This window comes from Tarenaya hassleriana, unplaced genomic scaffold, assembly GCF_000463585.1.
Source record: "Tarenaya hassleriana unplaced genomic scaffold, ASM46358v1 Cleome41, whole genome shotgun sequence".
NCBI lineage: Eukaryota > Viridiplantae > Streptophyta > Magnoliopsida > Brassicales > Cleomaceae > Tarenaya > Tarenaya hassleriana.
In genome coordinates, this window is record NW_010966933.1 from 80,035 (window position 1) to 104,902 (window position 24,868).

Sequence of the window (24,868 nt, forward strand, 5' to 3'; positions counted from 1 at the left end):
AAACAGAAAAGAACCCGCCGCAGAAAAATTGCAACGAAAATCTCTATCCAAAAGGCAGCTCAGCCCCCACAATCGAAGGCCCAGGTCATTTTATATATATATATATATATATATATATATATATACGTATATGTATATATAATGCTTCCATGGATGTCCTGTGGACCCTTTTCATCAACCTTGATCACCGCCACTGCATCCCTTTTCCCTCTCTTCTCCTCTCGAGGGATCAGCTCTTCGTGGGTTGGGCAAGTAAAGCTGCAAGCACACAAACACCAATCCAGAGGATCAGAACAGCAATGAATTCCTGGCTACTAACCTTCTCCATTTCACGGCTATTGGTCTCAATGTTTCTTGTCCCTCTTCTTGTACAAAGCCTTCTTTCCTGTATTCCTCCGCTTCAGCTGTGATCCATCTGACTCCGAATCTTCATATACAGCAAGACCAAGCAGAAAAGAAAATGGTTACAGGTACTAAGAGATGACCATTCAAGAAGAGTTTTTAGCTTGTAGTAAATCTATGGGCGCCAAAAGAAGAAAACATTATGTCACTAACTCGGATTGGTTTATTTCGCTTATAAAAAACTTATAACTATTCGATTTTTATATTGAATTTGATTCAATTCGTTTTTATTGGTAAAATACTATTTTTTATTAAAAAAATCAATTTTTATTAGATTCGGTTTAAATATGGGTTTTTGGGGGTTAAAAATGAAAATGCTCTATTAGGTTTTTTACGCCGGAATAGCTACAGGTACGGTTATGACTTATTGGGTTCCGCTATTCATTTGTAATTGGATCCCAATGAAACAAAGGCGACCTAGTTTAGACTCCTCAGTTGTGTATGAGATAAGCCATGCACATTAATAGGATTACAGTAATTACCAGTTTTTACCAATTTGGCCATTTTGGTTTCGGATCGATTTCAAAACGGTTATATTTGTGTCTAGTTATGTTGGATATAAAAAATTATAACCATTCGGTTTTTATATAAACTTCGGTTCAGATTTAGTTTTTTATTGTAATTTTTTTCATAAAAACTGATGGTTTTTCGGTTAATTTTTTAATAGTTTCGGTTCACTTAGCTTTCAGTTTTTTTGGATTCAGAGAAAATATAATTGTTATGTCAAATTCGATTCGATTATGATTATATTTTATTTAGTTCGGTTATTTGGTTAATAACTAGACACCAAGTTAATTATTTCCTAAATCTCAACGAGAGAGTTGGATAAATGACCTCGCATTGCTATGGAAAACCAAACATGTCAACTGCTGCCTATATTCATGCAAGTTCCAGTGATAAGATACTATGACCTAGTTATCTACCATAGTCGCTAGCCGCAAGCCATCTCTCATACAAGGAAAAGGAAATCAAAATCGGGAAGAAACAACTGACCGACGCCACTCCCTGCGTCTCGTCTCGTCCGGATCCGGGAGAATAGGGCCATCGGAGGCGAAGATCATGTCATCGGAGGCGATGATGCTCCCCATAGCAGTCGGGGAATGGAGGATTATCGGATCCGTACAATCCGTCGCCATTGGCAGCGGGAGGTGGCGGCGGATTCGAGAAACTTTGGAAGCCGTTCCCAATATATGATTCGTCATGGAACGATGGCTGATCGTTCGCCGGGAAATCTCTGTCGTCGAACGTCGCCCTTCTTCAGGGACACGATTATTTTTGATCGTTGGTTTGATTTCTGATGAAGGAGAGGGAAAACGGCAGCGTTCTTGGTTGGTCTAATTTTTTGCGTCTTCTTCTTGTCATTAAACAATTTGACACGTTGATGGATGGATAGCGTGTAACAAACTCAGCAGTCAGCCAACACGGAGTCGCTTGCTTTAAACGCTTGGAGAAAAGTCAACCATCCTTTTGGTCCGGACGGCCGCTGATCAACTCTGTCGCGAGTGGAGCAACAATGGCTGATCGGTTCTTCGATAACGTGATGCCCGACTTTACGAGGGAGACGGATACAGAAACGCAAGGAGACTCCCTGACGAAACTTCTAGCGATGCCATACTCGTCTCTATCGCAGCAATTCAAACGATCTGCTTTGGATCTCAAAGAAACAGTACATTCCATCTCCTTCTCCATCCTCTATACTCATTGGGTTTCCATGGAATTGGTCTAAAAATGCTCATCAATTGTTCCCGAATTTGCCTCTGTCTCAGATAGTGATGGAAACTTGGGGTTTTAGTGGGCAGAATGTGAAGGACTTCACTCTTTACTCGGGCACTCTCGGGGCCGCGTTATTGCTCTTCAAAGTTCATCAAATGAGCAAGAACGCAAACGACCTTGCCCTCTGCTTGCAAATTGTCAAAGCCTGTGATGCTGCTTCCCGCTCCTCCCGGTACGCTCTTCCCCTCCTCGCTTTTCCGCCATTGATTCACTTGAACAAGTTTATGAGGGTTTATAGGGACGTGACGTTCATCTGTGGCGATTCACTAGAACAAGTTTATGAGGGTTTATAGGAACGTGACGTTCATCTGTGGCCGGGCCGGCGTTTGTGCTCTTGGCGCCGCTGCGGCGAAGGTTGCCGGTGAGGCAGAGTTACTCAGTTACTATTTGACACAGTTCAGACAGGTATACTTTTTCTGTTTTTGTTGATTGGCCCCCAACTGTTTGCTTGGTGGATAGGCTTGAGTCTGATGTTTTGAACAGATTGAACTGCCTAGGGATCTTCCTGATGAGTTATTATACGGAAGAGCTGGGTATTTATGGGCTTGCCTTTTCCTCAACAAACACATCGGAGAAGAAACTGTGCCTTCAGCTACCATAGTAAGCGCATTTCTCTAAATGACGTTATAACGTTTGAGGATCTGTTGGATAATCGAAGATTATGTGGGCAGAGTGAAGTTGTTGGCGAGGTTATCAAGGGAGGAAGAACCATGGCGAAGAAAGGTAGTTCCCCTCTCATGTATGAATGGTACGGTGACAAGTACTGGGGTGCTGCTCATGGGCTAGCAGGCATTATGAACGTTCTGATGGATGTCCCGCTGAAGCCGGATGAGGCCGAGGATGTGAAGGGAACCCTCAAGTACTTGATCAAAAATCGGTTTCCATGTGGGAACTACGCTGCTAGTGAAGAGGATCGGAGAAGAGATGTTCTTGTGCATTGGTGTCATGGAGCTCCAGGGATTGCCCTCACCCTCACCAAGGCAGCTAAGGTGATACTATATATAGTTTGAACTAAAAAAAATTGTCTGTGTTCTTGAACATAGTTGATGGCAGGTGTTTGGAGACGGAGATTTTCTGAAAGCGGCAGCAGATGCAGCAGAGGTGGTCTGGAATCGTGGACTGCTCAAACGTGTGGGGATCTGCCATGGAATCAGCGGGAATGCATACGTTTTCCTCTCTCTCTACAGAGCCACGAGCAATACTGAGTATCTGTACCGGGCAAAAGCATTCGCCTGCTTCCTTCTGGATAGAGCCCACGAGCTACTGTCAGAGGGGGAAATGCACGGAGGTGATAGTCCTTATTCTCTGTTTGAAGGCATCGGAGGCATGGCTTATCTGTTCCTCGACATGGTTGAACCATCCCAGGCCAGGTTCCCTGGTTACGAGCTTTAGAAACTTTTAGAGTTTTCATCTTTCAATATTTCACTTGACAGTTTTACTTTGTTAAGAAACAGCAATAAAAGAAAAGGCCAGAGAAAGAGTTTCCTGGTCTATCGCCTTTGTTTACAACCCTGGATGTGTTTTCTTGAAACCAGAAAATGGGACAACTTTGGACTCTTTGCATCACATTACAAGAAAAAGAAAAATATACACATGGAATCATGATTTCTTCTATGGGCCGTTAAACTCTGACATCATTTCAACCGGATAACCGTACAGCCCTATGATGCTGGAGACGAAGCAGGAGCAGCAACTAACTCATCTATATAGTCGCCACTTTCAAAAAGCCTCTTCCTTTTTATGATAATTCAAAACGTCTCCTCCATCTTGTCTCTGAGTAAAAAATGAACAAATCTCCCCACCATGGATCTGATCATTTGAAGGAACGAAGAGCGAAATCCCGTCAAGTTGGCTCTCGTTTTCTCAGCCCCAGAAACTCCATCGAGAGAGAAAACATGCCGAACGTTGAAACGCTTGATCAGAAGTCGGATTTCAGGCATCAAAGTCAGGCAACTCTCAAAGAAAATCTCATGCCCTCTCCGCTGATTGAGGATGAGGAGAGTTTCATACTTCCTGCAAGGTATTCCTTTGACCAATACACAACTTCACCACTGAGGGATTCCTCTAAACATGAATCAGATTCAGAGTTGAGCGATGCCTCAACTCACAAGAGGTGTTCAGTTCGATCCTGTAAGCCTGGTATCCAGATTCCTTCCAAATATCTGCATGATTTAAGATCAAGACCCAGAAAATGTAGCAAGAAAGCACTCGCAGAAGATCCCCAGGAAGTTAACAGCTTCAGGGGCATCAAGAGGACTAATTCACTAGCAAGGTATGGAAGTTCGACTTCTCAGTGGGCGTTGTCACCAGGAAGATCACGATCACCACCGTTATCGTTGGAAACCAAGGCCATTCCAGTCCCGTGTTCAAGACTGAAAGTGAAACCTCCTCCGGTTGCTAGCCCTTCAAGAGCAAAGGGCGTGACTATACCGTTGAACCTGGCTTTCAATTTCTTCAAGAGCAAGAATAACTCTTCATCTTATTGTTCACCTCCCAAACTCAAGCCGTTTCACACAGAAGCTGTTCATCAGCTTAAGCTTCTACACAACCGGTTAGCTCAATGGAGGTTTGTCAATGCCACAGCCTGCGCTGCAAGGGATAACATAGATGCCCGAGTAAAAGTATGGGTTTTTTTCCCTCTACTCTCTGAAATTGTAGTTTTCATGTGTGACATTGATTTTGTTTCAAGATGCGACTGCAAAGAGCCAACAGAAATGCGTCTAACCGTCAAGTAAAAGCGATAACTTTGCAGAAACAACTACTCTGCGCATGGGGTGCTCTTGCCGAGTTAGAACTTTCTATTCTGCGGGAGAGAATCGGACTGCAGAAGAGAAAACTAGAGGATAAGCTGGGTCATGTGCTTGTCTCTCAAGTAAGTAGCAGTTCCATACCCATTTGCTAAAGCCAAGCTATATATGTGTGATCTTTTACCATGAATGCCCATTGAATCATACATTGAAACAGATAAAACATCTCGAAGCTTGGGAAGATCTAGAAAGGCAACATCTTTCAGCTGTGTCGGTGACCAGCCAATGCCTGCACTCGATTGTTTCCAGGCTTCCACTAGCAGAAGGTGCAAAGGTATACATATATATATATATCAGATCACGGTCCTCTGTCATGTTCCTTTTTCTTCTAATCAAATACGAAGCCTTTTGTCGAGGTGTTCAGGTGGACATGGGATTGGCTTTAAGAACATTTCAGCAAGGGGAAGAGCTGACAGGCTCTATAGAGCCAACCCTGACAAGTTTTGGTTCCTCGGTACAGCGTTTCAACTTGATAATATAAATGTTGAGGGATAATTGTGTGTAAGTGGTCATATTACACAAAACTGGAAAACGATGCATGAACAGATGGAGGGTTTTGCTTCACTCATCTCCCAACTTGCGGAAGTGGTTGCACGGGAGAAGATGATGCTGGACGAGTGCCGCCATCTTTTGAGGATGATTTCTGAGTTAGAGGTCATATATCTATATATATATACACACACACGCACATGAAGATCTAAAACTGTTTTCACTCATCTTCTCTCGTATGTATTCGGCAGATGCGAGAGAGGGGCTTGAGGTGCTGCTTCATCCAAACAGACAGCCGACAAGAATCAAGTTCAAGCCAATGACATGACGAGCTAGCACTTGGAATTGAAACACTAGCTGCCAATGATTTGTTTTTTTTTTTTGGAAAGACTGTGATTTCCAGGGGTTATGTGGAGAATGCCTTTGATGGGTATTGGAATGTTTTCAAATGATTCATACGCATGCATTTGGTTCTCTCACTCTGCTTCCCTCTCAACTCTTCCTCCAACCAAAACGCCATTGTTTCGATTTGAAAAAACTCTTACCTTTTCATTTGTGGTAAATATACAACAGCAGAAATTCAAAAAGCGCAGGAGACTCTGGTAGATGAGGAGGGTTCGAATAGAAGACTCTGGTAGAGAAGGAGGGTTCGAATACGATGTCGTTTGTCACGCAAGTAACAGTTTTATGGAGATTTCTTCCTTCTGCTGGAAGTGCGACAACTCACAGATCCTCGAAAACCCTAAATCGGAAGCAGAGGTCAAGGTCGATGGCATCCTTCGCTCGCCGAGCTGTCAGCATCGCTCAATTTCCATCTCGCCGGATTCCGACTCAAACTCCCTCTATTACTCAGCGCCGTGGTCTTGCCGGCGCCGCTGGTACTCCCTCTCTCTCCTCCCTTTGTTTAGTTTCTTGGATCTGCATTCTCTTGAATACAGTTCGTCCGTACATGTTGTTTTCCACTTCTTATGCTTGTCAGATCATGTTCGCTCTATATATCGGTGAACTAAGGCAAAAGGGAGATGATAAATCAAAACTTTGCCTAGATACATCGTCTTTGATGTTGAAGATTTTTGGCTTGTTTCCCTCGTTCCGTGAATGGATACTGTATGATGTATCTTTAGTCGAAATGTGCCTTTGAACCAAGTTTGGGGCTTTGCGCATTCCGCAGATCACCATGGGCCTCCCAAAGTTAACTTCTGGCAAGCACCCATGAACCCCGCACAATGGAAAGAGGAGCACGTACGTATCTTATTCTCCTCATACTTGTTGTTAGAATGATAATTGAAACGAGCTTATAGCTAGATAAAATTATGTTCGTGGAAGTACGATTGTTTCAACACCAAAAGAGTAGATTCGTGTTTCCGTGACCCGCAACTTATGTCGTGCAGTTTGTGCTTATTTCGCTATCTGGTTGGGGCTTGCTCTTCTACGGTGGATACAAGTTCTTCACGGGAGGGAAAAACAAGAAAGAAGAGGTACTTCCTCCATAAAGGTGATGCTCTTCTTCCGGATCAGCTTAGTTTGCTCTTATAATTCTTCTTTTAATCTTTGCAGAAAGCTGTGGAGGCTACAAAATGACTTTGACGTTTACAGGGAAGACATTTCATTGGTTGAACTTGAAGCTCTCTGTTTCTATTGCATTTGTGCTTGTTCCAGCAGTTGAACCTGCTTCTGAATCTTATATGATCTTGCTTGGTGACTGATTTTGAATCAAGAGCAGCATTTAGTTGCACTGAAATAATATGCATTGCTTTTGGGGATTATATGTCCCAACAGGTGATTTTAGACAGCGTTGGCTTTGATCATATCCTAAATAATGCATGATGATAATGCTCTAAACTTCTCCCCAAGAGGCTGGTGTGATCATGCCACTGCATGCATAATAATTCTTATGGATCCAATCCATCTTGGGTTTTGATATCAATCTGTCTTCCTCATTCGACCTCCAAATATGTAGAGCCATCTTGGAATGTTTTTGGGTCTCCACCAGAATTCTGGCTGCTGGTCATGGCTTCCTTGCTGCTTCGTATGTTTCATCATTTACATTTACCCCTTTTTCCCTTTGTTGATTGTGCTGTTGCAGCTTCGTATCTTAGGAATACCCTCTCTAAACTAGGACAAGCTTTTGCATTGCCTGCCATCTGCGCTGGCATTGTGTATTCTCTAAGCAACTTTTGTGATGCAGTAACGGTTGAATCATGTACTGCTCGGGAGATGATAGTACTATGTAGATGGAAAGTTCAAGGGGTGTGATGTTGAAAACAACCGTGTTGTTCTGTGGGTAACAGGCATCTGGTCAATGGTCATGGCAGCCAGATATAGTAAAGAGCCAAAATTCTACTTGAAAGTTTTAGTGGATAAGTATTTTTTTTGAAATGTTGTAAGATTTTTCTAAACTGTAAATGTGCACGGGAATGTCAAGCGCATCCAATAACAATGGCTGATCGAAGGCAGGGCTTTTCAACGTCAAGCCACAAACGTCGCACACAAGAACAAACAACCAAAATGAGTTGAGACCCGAAGTGCAATATGTTGCAGCCCCTTTTTATGGACTTTCTGTAGAAGGGACAATGAAATGCAGAGAAATGGTACAGATTCCACCTCCCTTTGGAGTTCACAGGAGAAGACCTCAGTCAAAGCTCGAGATGACTTGGGATATAATCAATCCCCCTTCTTTTGGAAATACCCAGAGAAGCACAGAGAAAAGGGTGACAAAACACAATGACAGAAGAAGAGATAATACTACCTACCACCCCCTGTGAGACCTTAGGATGGATCTTTTGCAAAGAAGACAGTAGAAGAGAGAAAAAAAAAAAAAAAGAGGAGGATTTCTAACCCTCTCCTCGGGAGGAGCAATAGTTAATAAAGATGGCAAAATGGTCAACTGCATCATGAATTTCTTATTGTTAACGTTAGAAAGTCAAACTGAACCAGTTGGCTTGCTTTTGTTTATTAGACAAACCTTAGAACACCACGATTTCAAGTCATAATTGAAGAAATTCAAAGCCTTCAGAGGAAGCAAATAGAAAATCTGCAGAAAAGTTCAAAGACATCAAACCATATATTAATCGCGTCAGGTTAGGTTATGTTGCAAACCACGTAAAGATTTATATTGCAGGTTGCCACGAAAGAGAGGTGACGTGTAATTTGCCAAGTGTGTAAAAGAAAAAAGTACAACCCATGTGAACAATGAATTCACCACAAGTTGTTGAATGGGAAATATATTTCTGGCATTCAATGTTGAAAGCTGTAACCCAATTGGAATTGTTCCAAAAAAAAATTAAAAAGGAAGGTGCATTCTAAAGCTTTTTTCTTTAGCGAGGGTCCATGGATGTTTCCATCTTATTGATCGACTTTGCTTTATTAGATCGAAGTTTACGAGTTAAACATGAACCTATTCTCTGAAACCCATCTTTTTGCGCCAACCAATCCTCTCTCTTCCTCGTCAGAAAATTGGTTCGATTGGCGGTCAACATGTCTTGTAAGAACAAACGAGATTTCTATGGATCAAAACTTGAGCAATTAGATAAAAAAAAAAAAGAATATTAATTTTGCATGTATCCCATAGAAATAGCTCTGTCTCTGGGAAAAAAGGAAGCAAGCAAAACAAGAGCAGGAGACAAATGACTTTCTTAATTTAGAAAAGCTAAAGGGGGAAATGGAGCTACATTGGTCAAATAACTAGCGATCAAAATTAAGCTACATAACACCAATGGGTTTAGGTAAGCTATATAAAGAAGAGGAGGAGAGATCAGTGGTACGATCGAAGAAGAGCGCCGCAGAAACCACAGAGGATTGCTCTCCAATATTTGCGGTAAAAGGGGACGCGGCAGAATCTTGTGGAGGTTGTCATGTCCGCTACGACTGCACCACCGCCGCAGCGTGAGCACTGTCCCGCCACCGGCTTTCTTCCGCGGACTTGCTTCCTCTGATCCACCAGAAAGCACAAGAATGCCATTTCCCTCCTTTCTGTAATCCAACAGAGGGAGAGAGAGATGCCAAGGGTTATATTCTGTCCTCTCTCTCTCTCTGTGCCCTTTAAGTAGTTGGTGAAGAAGTAGTTTTGGGGAGAGAGGCATTCATGTGGGTCGGTGCCACGTGTCAAATACAGTTGGCCTTTTGACTTTGTCGTGACAGTCGAGCAGTTGACGCTATTCACATCACATATTCATTAACTGCTATGACTGCTTTCTTCAATATCATCATGTTGTTTCACAAAAAACCTGCAACTTTCAGCATTTGCATTTAACTCCTTGGAATGGATATGGCTGTGACAGTCCTCCCCTCATGACGAATAAGAAATTGAATGTTTTGGGTTTTTGGCCTGAGATCAGACCACAAATATACACATTGCCTGAGGTTTCTCGGTCCCTGTACTGTACAATCGCTATGATTCGCACAACTTTTCACGGCTCATCACCAAATAGACTCATCTTCTTCTCCCTCTTCCGAACCATAATCCGACGCCTCATCTTCTAGTCCAGAATCCATACTACACTCCTCTTCTGGCTCGAAAGCAAAGCTCATCTCTTTCTTCACCTGATCGGCCAAGTCCTGCCTGTTCACACTCACATACGCATCTCTGACCGCCTTGAACAATGACTCATTCGTTTCCAGCTCTCCATATGTTAGCCAGCTGTGCATTCTCTTCACGCCCTCCACCATGCCAGCTTTCCCGTAGACCCCAACAAGGTAGATTTGCGTCACAACGTCCGGTTCCAAGCCTTCATCCTGCATTCTCATGTATACATTAAGGGCCTTGTCAACGTCCTTTGAAGAACCGTATGTGTATATTGCGGCATTGTATGTGAAATGCTCCAAAGGGGTTCCAGAGCTCAAGAACGCTTGGCATAATTCCAGTGCAAATGCGTGCAGACCCACGACCGAGAACAAAGTTGCAGTGATTGCTTGTGCGGAGTGTGGTTTAGCTTCGTTGTAGGCAAATTCTAGCTGGGCCACAGCTTCATTTGGAATCCCGCCTTTCTTCAGTAGGGTGAACATCGTTTTGAATGTCCTCCAATCCGGTGAAAGCTTTCTTTCAGCAATCATCTCGTGTAAAAGTTCACAACACTCTCGTAACTGCCCGTAGGCGGCATAGCAAGACATCACCTGGTTGAACGAGGTGCAGTCTCTCAGTAAACTAGACTGTTTCATCTCTTCAGCCACTTCAATGGCCTTATCGAGCATGCCCATGGTCTTGTATAGGTACATCATGGTTGCAAAGGAAATAACATCGCATGTACCCTTTACTCTCAAATCATTGAAAATTGTTTCCGCTTCAGAAACCATACCGAGATCCGCACACAGACTTAACATTGAATTTGATGCAGCAGTATCTGGGCCGCCCTGTGAATCCTTCATTTTCTCATACACTCGTCTAGCTTCTTCCAGAGAACCCACCTTGCTATAAGCCTTGATAAGGGATGTCAAAACAATTTGATTGGATTGAATGCCGTGTTCTTCCATCATATGAAAGTACTGAAGAGCTTCTTCAACCCTGCCGTTCTCAGCGAATCCATTGATTAAGGAACCATACACAACCTCATTAGGTTTCACCCCCATTCTGTGCATCGATTCATACAGGTCAACTGCTTCAGAGAGCCGGTTCAGGCGAACATAGCTCGCAATTAAAGCAGATAAGGTCTTACACCGTGGTTTATAACCTGCTTCAAGCATCTCGGCCAAGAGCCTATGTGATTCATCAACTAAGTCAACCCCAGCGAGCATCTGCATAAGGGAATTGTAAGTGCACTCATCGGGCCAGTTACCTTGGTTCTTCATGCCCTTGACCAGAGAAAGTGCTTTATCGTGAAGCCCTGCCTTGCCATAAGCTTTGATCATGACATTACACTCCAGAACATCATTCCTTTGTCCAGCCACGTTTCTCTTGCCAAAGAAAACAGCCTCAGCCTCTTCCCATAATCCCTTTTCAGCATAAACATCGATTATGGCAGCAAGTGTAACTGATGATAGCACACAGTCCAACTGAAACCTTTCAAAGAGGGACTTTGCCCGCTCAAGAAAACCTTCTTTAACATACATCTGCATAACAACAGGAACTGAGTGCTCATCGATACGAATATCATGTCTGTCCATTTCAGCCATCACTGCTTCCACCTCTCCAACCATATTCCTTTGACACAACATGTGAATGACAGCTCGATGGGTGACAGTATCAGGAAAAAGACCCACTTCCCGGATTTTCCAGTAGTATTTAAGAGCTGCATCAATGTCGCCTGCATCGGCATGTAGAGATAGAAGGATGTTATAAGTCTTTGTATCAGGGGATACCCCTTTCTCTTCCATCTTGCCCATCAACGATTCAGCCTCTGACAAGTACCCATGAGTTCCACAGGTATGGATCATGGTGTTAAATGTTATGGTGTCCATGGGCACCCCAGACTTCAACATCTCTGAAAAGGCGTTTGCTGCATCTTCTAAGCGTCCAGCCTTTCCATACAAATCAATCAGAGTGTTGTAAGTGGAAGTTAACCGTGGCTTCCGAGGAGAACTGTCAGAAGGTGTGGAGAAATGTAGGCTTTTCTCAATAGGGCTCCTGGCGCCGATCCTAAAGAGTTCCATGGACAAGAATTGCTTCAAGTTAACAGGAGAAGAAACAGAGCAGTTACTGACAGAACCAAAGAAAAGGGCATCCAAGTTGAGGCGTCCGGCGCACCAATCCTTGAAGAATGTATGAGCCCTTTCAAACTCGTGGGCGTCCTTCAAAACACGAACAACAGTAGTCATGGTGACTTCATCAGGAAAATGGCCCCTCTGTGCCATGTGTTTGACCCACAGAAGAGCTTCGTTGACAAGGCCGGCCTTGCCGTAGACATCGACCAACATGGCGTAGGTATTATTAGTGGGTAAAACACCGTTATGAGCCATTTCAATCCAACACAGCCTCAATTCATCCCATTTCCCGGCTCTGCCTAAGGCTCGAAGCACGATGTTGTAATGAATCACATTGGGAACATAAGTATCCTGGGATTTGAAGAAACGAAACACCCGAAGAATTCTGTCGCAGCAGCAAGACTGCTCCTTGAGTACGACAGTCTGCTCCTTAGGGCTCAAATTAAGACAAGAAGAAGAGAGGGTTGTCTCGATATCAGAAGCAGACTCCAAAGAGCGCAAAATCGAGGGAAGCACACCGCCGTAACCCCGCTTGCGAGGGCGGAGCTTGGAGCCTCTCGCGGGAAATACAGCGGATCCAGAGGCGCAGCGGAGGTTAAACCCAAGAGAACGGTTACGGGGAAAGGATGGGAGACTAAACCCCACAAAAACCCTAGTTGTGGGAGCACAAGGAGGAGAGAGATGCTTACCCATGTGAAGCCCTAGACGTTCATGTCCGACGTCTCTCGAGGAGTGAGTCGTCTGAAGAAGCATGGCTTTCCAAGCTTGTGAAAAATCAAAGACGAAATCAGGAGACTTGGAGAGGTTTAGGGTTGATTTTCTCTCTCTCCCATGGGTCGCGCCAAGACGCTCAGATGCTGCAGACTCCCCTGCCTGCCTCCCAATTTTAAGATATTTCGCGTTTTTGGAGAATCTGTCATGTAACAATCTATGTTGTTCCTTCGGTCGCCACGTCGTTTCGGATTCGGTTCGATTATATTCGGGTTTGATTATTTCGCTTATAAAAAAATAAAACTATTCGGTTTTTATATAAAGTTCGTTTCAGTTCAGTTTCGATAAAAAGTTTGTTTTTTCAAAGAAATTGTCGGTTTTTTCGTTATTTTTTTAATCGGTTCGGTTTAGTTTTAGTTTTTTCGGATTTAAAAAAATCGGAACGGTTCGATTTTTATGTCGGGTTTCGTTCGGATACGGTTATAATTAGGGGTGGGCGAACGGTTCGGTTCGGTTTAATCGGTCACGGTTAATTCGGGTTTGGGTATTTCGGTTTTTGAAAATTCATAACCAAACGGTTATTTAATTTTATTCGGTTCGGTTCGGTTCGGTTTCGGTTTGGTTCGATTCGGTTTTATATACTTAAAATTATAACCAAATTATAACCAAATAAAGATTCGGCTCGGTTCGATTCGGTTATAATATTAAATTTTTTAAAAACGTTTATAATAGAAAAAATATTCAAACAAAATATAATATAAAATATCATTATAAACATCTTGACATATGAAACAACAAAATATAAATTTATGTCATGATTTGTTTTGACTTAAAAACAATAAAATAAAAGATTTTAAATAAATTTTATCATTTTTAAATGTTTATATAGCACAAAATTTAAAAATCATAAAAAATAAAATAAATTTAAAATAATAAAACAATGATTTAATTAGAAAAAAATTATATATCTCAATTTGTTATATACATAGTTATAAAACAATATCATTATACTATTTTTCTAATTAGATTTAACATATATATTGTATATTAACTAGTGATACATAGGTGGATAAATGGTTATATTCCGTTTATTCGATACGGTTAATTCGGGTTCGTTTTATTCGGTTTACGATTATTTCGGGTTCGGTTATTTCGGGTTTTAAAAAATCATAACCAAACGGTTATTTAATTTTATTCGGTTCAGTTCGGTATGGGTATATATCGGTCAGTTCAGTTAATAACTAAAATACCCGAACCGTTCGCCCATCCCTAATTATAATTATTCAATTCAGTTCCGTTCGATTCAATTCAGATATTCCGATAGCTACTGAAATGGTCAACCCTGTTGTCCCATGTATTATGAAATTTGTTCAGAACTTCGTCCAAAATCTTTTATGCGGGATTATGGGTTTCAAACATAAATTTTGTAAAGAATATTTCGATACGATATCCTCGATTTTTATACAGTCTCTCTTCAAAGACCAAATTGTCCATTAGTCTATAAAAACACCATTTGTTGAAGAGAAACCAATGGATTACGAAAATTCGAAACTCGTTTAAAAAACATTTTTAGAAAATTTTTCTAAATAAAAGAAAACGATCGGATAAAGAAAATGATCACATGGACAACCTAACCTATTTATAGCTTTAAAAAAATGTGCGAAAGAAGAATAAATGTTTTGTCGAGCACTTCTGTCCAAATCATTTCACAAAAAAAAAGATTGGTATGGAGTTTAACCGTTTCATACCGAACCGAACCCGACATCAAAACCGGACGGTTATGATTTCCTTAAACCCGAAAAATCGAAACCGAAACCGAACCGAACCGAATAAAAAATAAGCGAAAAAACCGAGAGAACAACCGACAATTTCTTTGGAAAATTGAACTTTTTATCAAAACCGAATCTGAACCGAAAAATAACCGAACCGAAATTTATATAAAAACCGAATGGTTATAGTTTTCTATAATCGAAATAACCGAACCCGAATATAACCGAACCGAAACCCGAATTGGCCACCCCTTCATATCGGCGTCCAACATTTCAATTTTATATTTCATACCAGATCAGAACGCCACTCTTATAATCAAACAATACCGAATAAAAATTTAGAATGTTATTGGAAAGTCCCCTCACCCCAGTTCGAATCCACCCGGGTAAAATCTTTACCAAAAAAAAATTGTTAATATCTCATTGATTTTGATACATTCAGAATGTTATAATCATCTTCACACGGTAGATTTCAAATATAACATTAAATTTAATATTCCATTGTAAAAGGTAATTTAAAATTTGGGTCTTTACCACAACATACAAAATCATTTTTTTTAATAGAATATTCCACGAGCTTATGCTATTACAGCAGAGCTCGTACGAAACATGAGCCACTGCCGTGTAGCAATCTTCAGTTGTCATATTATCCATTGTCTTCTTAAGCTTAACATGCGTTTCTGCGACTTGGGCAAAATCTGATCTGTAGTTTGGGCATTTTCCATCTGAATTTACATATGCGTGTATATGGTTTGAAGTGTTGAACTTTTTATCAAAACCGAATCTGAACCGAAAAATAACCGAACCGAAATTTATATAAAAACCGAATGGTTATAATTTTCTATAATCGAAATAACCGAACCCGAATATAACCGAACCGAAACCCGAATGGTTCGGTTCGGTTTAGTTAATAACCAAAATGACGGCCCTTGTTGTTGGGTGGAGTCATGCGATTCTCTACATGTTCTTCCACAAATTCTGTTTTTATTATGAGGATAATTAAGAAACGCCCTAGATTTCATCCCTAAACAGCATTTTAGAAACAAGGCACGCTCTCTCGAACAAAGACAGGATCGATCGTAGTGAAATATCTAGCACACATAACCTAAGCCCGTGACATAAAACCAATATTCAGGACGTTGAAACAGACCCATATTCCCCGCATTTCGCACCTAGCAAATGCTTATTTGTTGGCAGATGAGAGGAACTCAAGGGAGTGGCACTGGTGGAACTTGACTGCCCCCTCCAGAGCTTGGGGTTGGAACTTCGTATCCGGGATTGGGGACAAGGGTATCATCTCCACCGGGTATCTGGGTGCGAGTCCCTGTTCCTTGTCCGCCGCCGTACGGGATTTGGCCGCCGATGGACCCTCCAGTGAGGGGAGCTCCAGTGACAGGATTGTAAGGGTAGAAGGGCTTCTTGCATTTTGGAGGCAGCAAGTACCTGCCGAGACCCGGGACGAGAACAGTCGGCTGAGGTTCAATCGTTACCAGAAAATCTGGGTGTTTGACATCAGGGTCCTTGCGCTTTCCGTTCACCTCCTCCAAAAACACAAGAACAAGGCTGAATATCGCCACTCGAACAAGGAGGGAAGCCATTTTTTTTAAGACACAAGACTTTGATGAAAGAAGGTAAGGGTTTTGGTCGCTGTGGGATTACAAGGATGAATGGTGTATATAGTAAGAGAGGTGAACTAACTCTGGGAACATTTAACGGGAGTGAAACCATATGGTTGAAACAGAAAGGACGGGCATGCGGTGAAGTGAGAGAGCATTAGAGAGTGTCCAAAGTTTGGTGCATTCTCAATCTTGAAGTTGGCGGTGAGTTAATATCTTACCTTTTTTGTTTGTTTGTTTTATTCATAGCCGATGTGAACCAATTTGTAGGTGAAAACGAGGACGTAAAACGTTTGTTTCGTCCCGAATTCGAATCTCAAATTGGAGAGGAGAATATAATTTCAATCATACGGTTTGCTCCTAATCCCGTAATTAGTTTGGGTCTCAACCCAAAATACCCGTTACTAAAAAAAATCGTACCCCATATGAAGTTTGTAGTCATTATCGAGAGCTCGCCCAATCCTTGTGGGCTTGGTCCAACTTAACCCATTCACAAACCAAATTGGGTTCATGATTTTATCTGGGTTTAATTATTAAATGAGTACGATGAGTTTTCATTTTGTGGGTTGTCTTGTAAGGAACTCATGACTCAACCTTGAGAGAATCCAAGTGTATAAGAAATCATGCAGAGAAACTGAGACCGTTCCATCAAATTCACAGAGAAAAGAACCCCACAAAAGCTCTACTTGGAGAAAGATGTAGAGATCAACAAAAACGCGTGAGAGTGGAAGAAGAGAAAATCAATCAGGGGATGGGGTAGGACTTGTTGTTGCACATGCACTTGTAAGCCATGGGACATGTCTCGGCCTCCTCCAGCGACGCGCACACAAAGCTAACCATCACGAGCCTACACGGCGAGCACGACCCGCACGCGTGCGAACAGTCTGGCAACCTTGACCCCGCCACCTGAACCGTGTCTTGTCCCTTGCGACCCCCGCGAAGAGATCCCCGATTCGCCCTTCCACTCACCGAACCATGGCGATGACCTGTTCGATCTTGCGTTAAAAAACTGCACCAGAAAAAAAAAACAGAGCGAGACGGACGGACGAGGGAGGGTAACCTGATGATAAGGAGTGTGGATGGGGGCGTGAGCGTGAAACGCCAACGAGAACAAGGAAAAGGAGGAGGAGGAGACGAAGAGTAGACTTCATGAGAACGGATTTGAGAGTGTCGGTGAGAGAGAGAGGGGTCGGGGGTGACATATTTAGAGGGAACCCGGTTGAATTGAAGAGGATCACGGCGGACAAGAGGGGAGTCACATGAAAGAATTGTAAGATAAAGTCTGTTGGAGTCCCGCAGTCCAAATCTTCACAAGAATGGTTATGAAGTTTAAAAGCCACCCCTTCATTCAAGTTTTTGTGTGCGGTCTTGGCGTGTCCTCATGAGACAGACTTTTGCATTGCATGCGGTCCTTGAATTGGACGTTATATCTTTGTGAACCCCATTAATGCTCTCTCTCTCTCTCTCTCTCTCTCCATACCCCCTACACTCTCTCTCTGTTCGACCCGAATCATTAGGCCCAATACCAGCCCATTTACGATAAATCATCTGTTTGATACATCACACGCGCCGCGCGCATAGTTTGATAATGATGATGATGATGATAATAAATGCTGGGTGTGATAACATGTTACACTTCGTGCATTTTATTTCTTTTTTTTTAGTTAATACTTATTCTACACTATTGAAATCACCATAGTTTTTTTTTTCACGTATGCAAACACATTGTATGGATTTTATTTTTTGATTGATATATTTACACAATTCTAATAAAAAAATTAAGTATACATGACAGGAAAAGTTTGTTCGAACCTAAACATATGAATTCCATTGAACCGGAGCGTCCCAAACATTTTCGATACTCTGTACAAAAAAAAAATTATTTTAATTTTAAATTTTAATTCTAATTTTAAAAAATTAAATATATTATTAAAATATTAATAACAATAATTGTGATAATAATAATAATATTATTAGAAATAATAAATAATCATAATATATGATTAAAAAATATATAAAAATTATATTTTAAAGATTTATCATTTTTAAAAATAAATATTTAAAATGAATGATATGATATAAAAAAATAAAAGATCAATGTTATTCTAAAATAATATAGACTTTATTTTAGATTTATAAAAAAATTATAATTATAAACTATATTAATTAATAAATTTAATGATATTAATATAAATAAATTATGAATTTAATATATGTGATTACATATAACTCAAAATATTTATTAATTGATTATTATGACAAATTATATATTATACTATTACGACAAATGATTTGGTAAAAATGGTCTTAATTTTATATTAAATACTATAAATTTATAAAAAAATTATTTTTAATGGGGCCCACCTCATTTGAAAAAGTGTAAAAAAATATTTTTAAGTGAATTAAATAAAACTTAAAAAATTTGTTATTTTAATTTTTTAATAAATAGTACCTGTAAATTATAAATATAATTAATAATTTTTTTAAAAATATGGGCCCCACCCAAGTTGTGGGCCCTATACAAATGCTCCAGTTACACATGCTCTAAGACGGCCATACATTGAACCCAAGATTAGATGATTCAACTGGTAAAGAAAGGAGCAAAACTCTTTTCAATTGGGGTTCGAATTCTCACTTGGGAATATAAGTTTACATGGACTTTTTCGATTATCTGATAAATATAGTCGAACCAAAAATCTGGTAAATTTTCAGATTATAAAAAAAAACATGGACTCCATTGATATATTGAAGTATTTATATGTGAGCCAACTAAAAGCGGTGGAGCCACAAAAAAAAATATCTATAATACAATGACAATATGGCAATACTATCAATTGGTTTATCAAAAAAAAAAAAATACTATCAATTGGATGCTATCATGGTTCCGAGGGTTTGTCGCGCCGCCAACAAAATTTCGGACTGCTTAACAACACTCCAAATTGGAGAGGAGAATATAATTTCAATCATACGGTTTGCTCCTAATCCCGTAATTAGTTTGGGTCTCAACCCAAAATACCCGTTACTAAAAAAAATCGTACCCCATATGAAGTTTGTAGTCATTATCGAGAGCTCGCCCAATCCTTGTGGGCTTGGTCCAACTTAACCCATTCACAAACCAAATTGGGTTCATGATTTTATCTGGGTTTAATTATTAAATGAGTACGATGAGTTTTCATTGGAGTGAAACCTTTTATTACTATAAACTAATCCGACCAGGACACTATAATTAATCCTATTAGAAATATAATTCCATAGTATATAAATTTGACTCTCTATAGTTCTCAATATTCCCCACAAACTCATACATGGTAATGCGTATAAGATTAGAGGACTTCAAGTTTCGACTTGAATGTTTATCATAGAAAACTCCCCTAGTATTTCAGAAGATCTAAACAAAATCTCCAAAACAGTTTTACACATATATCCTTAACCGCGACAGAGAAACAAAATACAATTGAAAAAATCAAACGGACGATGATGTGCAAATATGTAAATACACAGAAAAGAATCGTTTGCTGACAAAACTATAATCTAAAGAACGACAGCGTTGCAAAAATGTAACTGCGAAAAAAAAAATCGTTTGCCGATAAAACTATGTCCGACGGAGAGGATTGCGATAAACATTTTTGACGATTTTTTTCTTCAATGACTTGGGAGTGTTATAAAAAAAACAAATCGAAACTAAAAGAAAAAAAATAAATGACTATTTTATTATTCTTCAAAAACGAAACCTTCAACGCAACGAATGCTACATGTAATCGTCCGCATCACCATCACCTCGTATTCAACCATCATTCTTCGCGAAAGTTTTAAAAAAACTTATAATTTACTAATTTTGGACCTTAAATAAATGTTGACTGAAACAACGGTGATGTATAATGACATTGTTTTGCGTTCCACAAATAAATAATCGTTGTAATACAATTTCGACATCTATTCCATTTAAGTAGATGATTGAAACATGAGACATCTAATCCACTTATGGACGGGATCAAATCACAGTTTCTCCCATTTTCTAGAAAATATAATTGAATCGAAGTTCCGGTAAATTTATGAATTATCAAAAAAAAAAATATGAGGCATGGCAAATGTCGTATATTTCCATATACACGTTGATATATTTATCACTTTTTCTATATTTGTTTCCCTCTCAATCATTATACAAGAAACTGGCTAAAATCCAGTAATTAATAGAAAACGCTTGTTTTTTTGTTTTGGGAAAGTTGGTGTATGCTTTATTCTAGTGAAGTTTATGTTTAAAAAAAAAAAAGAGGTGGAGTGATTGGACGCACCACCGACACGTGCTGATGTTCACCGACTTTTGGTTTGATTGAGTTGACTTCTTACAGGACAAAGATCTATTCACTTTCTGACAGCTAACATTTGTCGTTTCGGAGTTTTGTCTCTCCTTCCGCCGAAAGTTAGGAGCTTCGGCTTTGGCCCTGTCCCGTGGCCTCTGCATCCCTCGACTCTCTCTCCCTCCCTCAATTAAAACTCCTCAAACAACCCATATTAGAGCACCGCACCCATTTCTATCGTAATTTTATATGCAATTCTAATGATTAGTTTATTGTCTATTAGATTATTTATTTCGGCTAGTTGCCCATCAATTGCTTTTGATTGTTCTAATTGTCAACCTCTATCTTATAACATTGTCTCTGCCATAATCACGCCTCATCTAAACATTCTGATCCGTAACTAATCATAAACTGGTTTTCTCTTGTCTTTAATATCGATTTTTTTATCCGAGATGGTTATATATATATATATATATCGGTTGTCTCAGAAGATTATTTTTGTAATATATATATATATATATATATATGAAAGTAACTTCATCAATGTCATCCAACATGTCGTGGGCGAGTGGTCAAGTTTGATGTGAAAGGTAATTCTATCTTAAGGTTGAGTGTTCGAATCCTATCTAATATAGAGGGATATAATTTCTGGGTCTATATGATCCATATACAAAGACTGCTATCGGGTTGAAGGTTTACCTAGGTAGCATTAATGTCTATATATATAAACATATAATATTGTTTACTTTTCCTCGAATGGACATATAGATATTTCGGATGAAAAGGTTGTGATCTAAATATAAAAATTTTTGTTACCCGTGAGAAAGGGAATTTTTATTTGTTTTCCAAAAGTTGGTCGGTTTTGTGGGTGAAGAATATTAATATATAAGAAAATCTGAAAGTCAAAGCTGACTTTGACCTGTTGCCAACCCTAGCGTCATCTTGATATGGAGCGTCCTCATCAGCCCCTAACTAAATGTTGTCATCAAAACCAAGATAAGAAATGCATTTATATGGTGCATGCTTAGCTTTAATCATGCCATCCCTAACCGACCAAAAACATCAGTGTCCATGCAAGTGATTGATGTGAGAGATTTTATATTCCCGAAAAATAAATAACTCAATACATTAATAAGACATCTTTTATTCTCTCTATTCATTAGTCTGTGGAAATTCCCTGTACGTGTATATCGTGTATGACGAAAGTCGCAAGATTTTTCCTTTTTTTCAAACACAGGCGCAAGAGTAAATTTTTTTTTTTTTTTTTTAAATTTGGAAGTTCATCGGATTCTAACTTAACCTCAGATGACCGGATAAGCCCATATAAACGATCATCTCAAAATAAAATTTGCAATAAATCAATGGGTGGAGGACGCATGGATTAGGGTTGAAGCAAAGACATATTGTGAAAGAGACGGATGTTATGTACATAACCGAACTCTTTCGATTTGTCTTTTAAAAAAATATTGTATAGTTTTTCTTTACCGGTCCGACTTTATCTTACAGAGGATCGGGAAAGTTTATGCGAATATCTCACCTCAAGTGAAAACTCGAATCTGAATCGGGAAGGAATTTTACTTACTTAGTTACTTACCGATTGAGCCATCCAATTTTGGATAAATATTGGAAAGTTATCATCAAGGGAGTAAGTTCCGGATATAAAATTATGATGACAATATTGCAGATGGATTTATCCTAGTTTTGGACTCTCTTAGTAGAATTATTTGGCTTGAATGTAAGAAGTTTTTTTGAATAAAAAAAATTGATAATTAAGATTTTATATATTTAGGTTTTTTTTTAACTCAGAAAACTAGTTTAGGAAAAAAAATCAATTAAATCCATTTTTTAAAATTTACATGCTATAAAAACAAACAAAAAAATCAAGAGTTAAAAACCACAACAAATTAAAAAAAATAAAAATCAAAATAAAAACTATCACCATTCATATCCCATATCATTTATTTTGTTTTAAAACAAATTATTGTTCTTTTGTTATGGATTTTTTCCAAGTTTTTATATTTTGGGTTCTTGTGGCCGATACAAATTTTCGTATTGGTCAATAAAATTTTTAAAACTTCAAAAATATGTCGATGTACGTGAATTATCATCGATATAATTAAGATCATAACACTTGATAAATTTATAAAAGACAATGTCATGAGATCTATTCGTTTTTATGTGAGCCAAACCAATGTATTTTTGGCTCACTGCAACTATCCGCATTACACTCGGTCTGCCTCATTTAGCTCACGAATTAGACAAATAGAGATAAGTTAAGTATTTTTCTAAAAAAACTTTTAGATCATACAAATTTGGATCGGACCGAACCGATTTGTGTTTACACCTTGTGTTTTTGTAAGGAAAAAAGCGTCGTTCTCCTGATATGCGAAATTGCCTTGTCAAAAAATGACCTGAAAAGTTCAAAATACTAATAAATGCAAAGCAGGTGTATAGATGTTGTTTTTAGTGCAAAGAAGGACAATGGGTTGAGATACGAATAAACCGGCATTTGGAAGGATAGGAAAAGAAGAAAGGGCAGATAATAATGAATAAAATATGGATATTAAATTCAAACATGGGACGGAACAAAATGCCAAAAGGTGGTCTGCGAATCCTTTTCTGCTCCGATATGTACCCACGAAATCGCCTCTCAATAACACCAAGCGTTTATAAAGAACACGTTTACCTCTCTCTCTCTCTCTCACGCGCGCACAAACTTCCCATGTTCTTCCCCAGACAGAATCATCGACACACGCCATGAAATTCTCCATTGTTGGTCTCTGTATCTCCAACAGTTTTCGCAGATCTACTCTAGTGCCTTTTTTTTATATAACCATCACTTTCTTCTCCAGTATCCGATTCTGTTTTTGGTTCGATCGGATCGTTTCTGAAATCTAAGTTGGGATTCGCTTTCATTTATCATCTCTTTGACCGCAACGTTTATCTGGGTATCCCTCAAGGTTTCCCTTTTTTTTTGCTCCTCCAACTTTCTGATCAGTGGCCATCGCATCTCTTTTCGCCCAATATCATCTTGTTCTCTGGTTCTGTGTTTTCACGTAGGGAGAGAGAGATATCTCAACCGATCTTGCATGGCTTCGGAAAATAACATTGGAAAATCTTACAAGAGTGTTGAGATGAGTGAAGCAGAGAAAATGAATGAAATGGACTTGGGGGAAGAGGTCGAGTTCAGCAGCGTCAAGGGAAAAGATGTCAATTCGGGCTCGGAGAGGTCTCTGCAGTGGAGGCCAGTTTTTGGAGAAGCTTCCTCAACATCCCAGAGGCCTTTGAAGAAGATGCGGAGCCCTGATCGCCATATCCCCTATTATCTCCAACACTCTTCTACTGCTTCTCAGCCGCCATTTTCTTTCGGAGCAACTTCCTCTGTTTCACCTGTCTCTTCTTCTTCTTCTTCTTCTTCGAGGCTTGCTTTCCCCTTCGTCCTCGACCCATCAATTCAGCGCCCACAACGGTTAGGATACGTGCCCGGCACCTGTTTTCACCCTCCCAACCTGCCAACCCAAAGCCGAGAGCAGATGATCTCGTTTGGTCCTCAACCGCACCAGAATGCGAATTTCCCGCCATTTTCAAGCATGGATTCATTTTCAATGGCTCAGCAGCAGCAGTATCTTCTTCAGTACTGGAGCGACACTCTGAACCTGAGCCCGAGAGGAAGGCTGATGATGATGAGCAGGTTAGGACAAGAGGGTGGTCATCTGACTCCGCTGAGGCAGTCCCTTCAGCCCTTCAGTGCCAGGAAGCTATATAGAGGAGTTAGGCAACGACACTGGGGAAAATGGGTCGCCGAGATCCGTCTGCCACGGAACAGGACGCGTCTCTGGCTTGGCACTTTCGACACAGCAGAAGCAGCAGCCTTGGCCTACGATCGTGAGGCCTTCAAGCTCAGAGGGGAAAATGCCAGGCTTAATTTCCCTGAGCTTTTTATCAATAATACTGATAAAGAGATTAACGCAACGACTGCATCAAACTCTTCGCGCGAGAAACAGCCGGAACCACCGCCTCAAGTAAACCCTGCCTTGGCTAACGAATCCAGAGTGGATGATCTTGACGAAGAGTCAGGGATGGGATCAAGGGAGGCCGCAGCGAACGATGGGAGCAGCATGGCTGGGGAAATGGAGTGGGGAGAGATGTCCGAGGCCTGGTTCAAGGCGATTCCAGCGGGCTGGGGGCCTGGAAGTCCGGTTTGGGACGATCTAGATACGACCAGCAACCTTCTATCGCAATCTCAGTTTTCGTCTTCAAACCATAATCAACATGAGCCCTGTGATCCCCACCCAGACAGCCCTTCTTCTTGTCCTATGAGGCCTTTCTTCTGGAAGGACCAAGACTGAAAAAGGTTTCTCATTCCT

At 40.2% G+C, this 24,868-nt stretch overlaps 10 protein-coding genes across 12 annotated transcripts in view; 5 read left to right on the plus strand and 5 right to left on the minus strand.

Annotated features, from left to right (window-relative positions):
- The window catches only part of LOC109117133 (QWRF motif-containing protein 3-like), a 2,322-nt gene extending 2,066 nt beyond the window's left edge, over nt 1-256 (plus strand). The window contains exon 2 of the mRNA XM_019203868.1: nt 234-256. Within this exon, the coding sequence (XP_019059413.1) occupies nt 234-256 (23 nt within the window). The remainder of the gene's footprint in view (nt 1-233) is intronic.
- LOC104824708 lies at nt 22-1,762 on the minus strand. The gene is made up of 2 exons (XM_010556828.1): nt 1,396-1,762; nt 22-427 (listed from the first exon to the last, which is right to left on the minus strand). The coding sequence occupies exons 1-2, from the start codon at nt 1,602-1,604 to the stop codon at nt 289-291; spliced, it is 348 nt and encodes a 115-aa protein (XP_010555130.1). The 5' UTR covers nt 1,605-1,762; the 3' UTR covers nt 22-288.
- Nucleotides 1,763-1,893: 131 nt separating this feature from the next.
- LOC104824707 (lanC-like protein GCL2) lies at nt 1,894-3,684 on the plus strand. The gene is made up of 6 exons (XM_010556827.1): nt 1,894-2,068; nt 2,169-2,347; nt 2,469-2,580; nt 2,659-2,775; nt 2,847-3,164; nt 3,229-3,684. The coding sequence occupies exons 1-6, from the start codon at nt 1,916-1,918 to the stop codon at nt 3,565-3,567; spliced, it is 1,218 nt and encodes a 405-aa protein (XP_010555129.1). The 5' UTR covers nt 1,894-1,915; the 3' UTR covers nt 3,568-3,684.
- A 141-nt stretch (nt 3,685-3,825) lies between these two features.
- Nucleotides 3,826-5,950, plus strand: LOC104824706 (QWRF motif-containing protein 3). Of its 3 annotated transcripts, XM_019203876.1 has the most exons (6): nt 3,826-4,796; nt 4,928-5,047; nt 5,140-5,256; nt 5,347-5,436; nt 5,529-5,636; nt 5,723-5,950. In XM_019203876.1, exons 1-6 carry the CDS (start codon nt 3,960-3,962, stop codon nt 5,792-5,794), a joined length of 1,344 nt encoding a protein of 447 aa, XP_019059421.1. In that variant the 5' UTR covers nt 3,826-3,959; the 3' UTR covers nt 5,795-5,950. The 3 variants fall into 3 exon arrangements, 2 of the variants coding, with proteins under 2 accessions (XP_019059421.1, XP_010555128.1); XR_002024589.1 differs by lacking the exon at nt 5,723-5,950 and having other exon boundaries at nt 5,327-5,436; nt 5,529-5,615; XM_010556826.1 differs by lacking the exons at nt 5,529-5,636; nt 5,723-5,950 and having other exon boundaries at nt 5,327-5,453.
- A 164-nt stretch (nt 5,951-6,114) lies between these two features.
- On the plus strand, nt 6,115-7,263 carry LOC109117137. The gene is made up of 4 exons (XM_019203877.1): nt 6,115-6,349; nt 6,643-6,713; nt 6,863-6,949; nt 7,029-7,263. Exons 1-4 carry the CDS (start codon nt 6,130-6,132, stop codon nt 7,050-7,052), a joined length of 402 nt encoding a protein of 133 aa, XP_019059422.1. The 5' UTR covers nt 6,115-6,129; the 3' UTR covers nt 7,053-7,263.
- Nucleotides 7,264-9,015: 1,752 nt separating this feature from the next.
- Nucleotides 9,016-9,633, minus strand: LOC109117138. The gene has a single exon (XM_019203879.1). The coding sequence runs from the start codon at nt 9,430-9,432 to the stop codon at nt 9,226-9,228; it is 207 nt and encodes a 68-aa protein (XP_019059424.1). The 5' UTR covers nt 9,433-9,633; the 3' UTR covers nt 9,016-9,225.
- A 135-nt stretch (nt 9,634-9,768) lies between these two features.
- On the minus strand, nt 9,769-13,004 carry LOC104824710 (pentatricopeptide repeat-containing protein At1g73710). Its single transcript, XM_010556830.2, has one exon. The coding sequence runs from the start codon at nt 12,858-12,860 to the stop codon at nt 9,891-9,893; it is 2,970 nt and encodes a 989-aa protein (XP_010555132.1). The 5' UTR covers nt 12,861-13,004; the 3' UTR covers nt 9,769-9,890.
- A 2,547-nt stretch (nt 13,005-15,551) lies between these two features.
- Nucleotides 15,552-16,247, minus strand: LOC104824711 (putative cell wall protein). The gene has a single exon (XM_010556831.2). The coding sequence runs from the start codon at nt 16,183-16,185 to the stop codon at nt 15,796-15,798; it is 390 nt and encodes a 129-aa protein (XP_010555133.1). The 5' UTR covers nt 16,186-16,247; the 3' UTR covers nt 15,552-15,795.
- A 545-nt stretch (nt 16,248-16,792) lies between these two features.
- On the minus strand, nt 16,793-17,481 carry LOC104824712 (protein EPIDERMAL PATTERNING FACTOR 1). The gene is made up of 2 exons (XM_010556832.2): nt 17,264-17,481; nt 16,793-17,189 (listed from the first exon to the last, which is right to left on the minus strand). The coding sequence occupies exons 1-2, from the start codon at nt 17,403-17,405 to the stop codon at nt 16,948-16,950; spliced, it is 384 nt and encodes a 127-aa protein (XP_010555134.1). The 5' UTR covers nt 17,406-17,481; the 3' UTR covers nt 16,793-16,947.
- A 5,703-nt stretch (nt 17,482-23,184) lies between these two features.
- LOC104824714 (ethylene-responsive transcription factor ERF054) lies at nt 23,185-24,862 on the plus strand. Its single transcript, XM_010556833.2, has one exon. It carries the CDS (start codon nt 23,591-23,593, stop codon nt 24,848-24,850), a length of 1,260 nt encoding a protein of 419 aa, XP_010555135.1. The 5' UTR covers nt 23,185-23,590; the 3' UTR covers nt 24,851-24,862.
- Nucleotides 24,863-24,868: the final 6 nt, after the last annotated feature.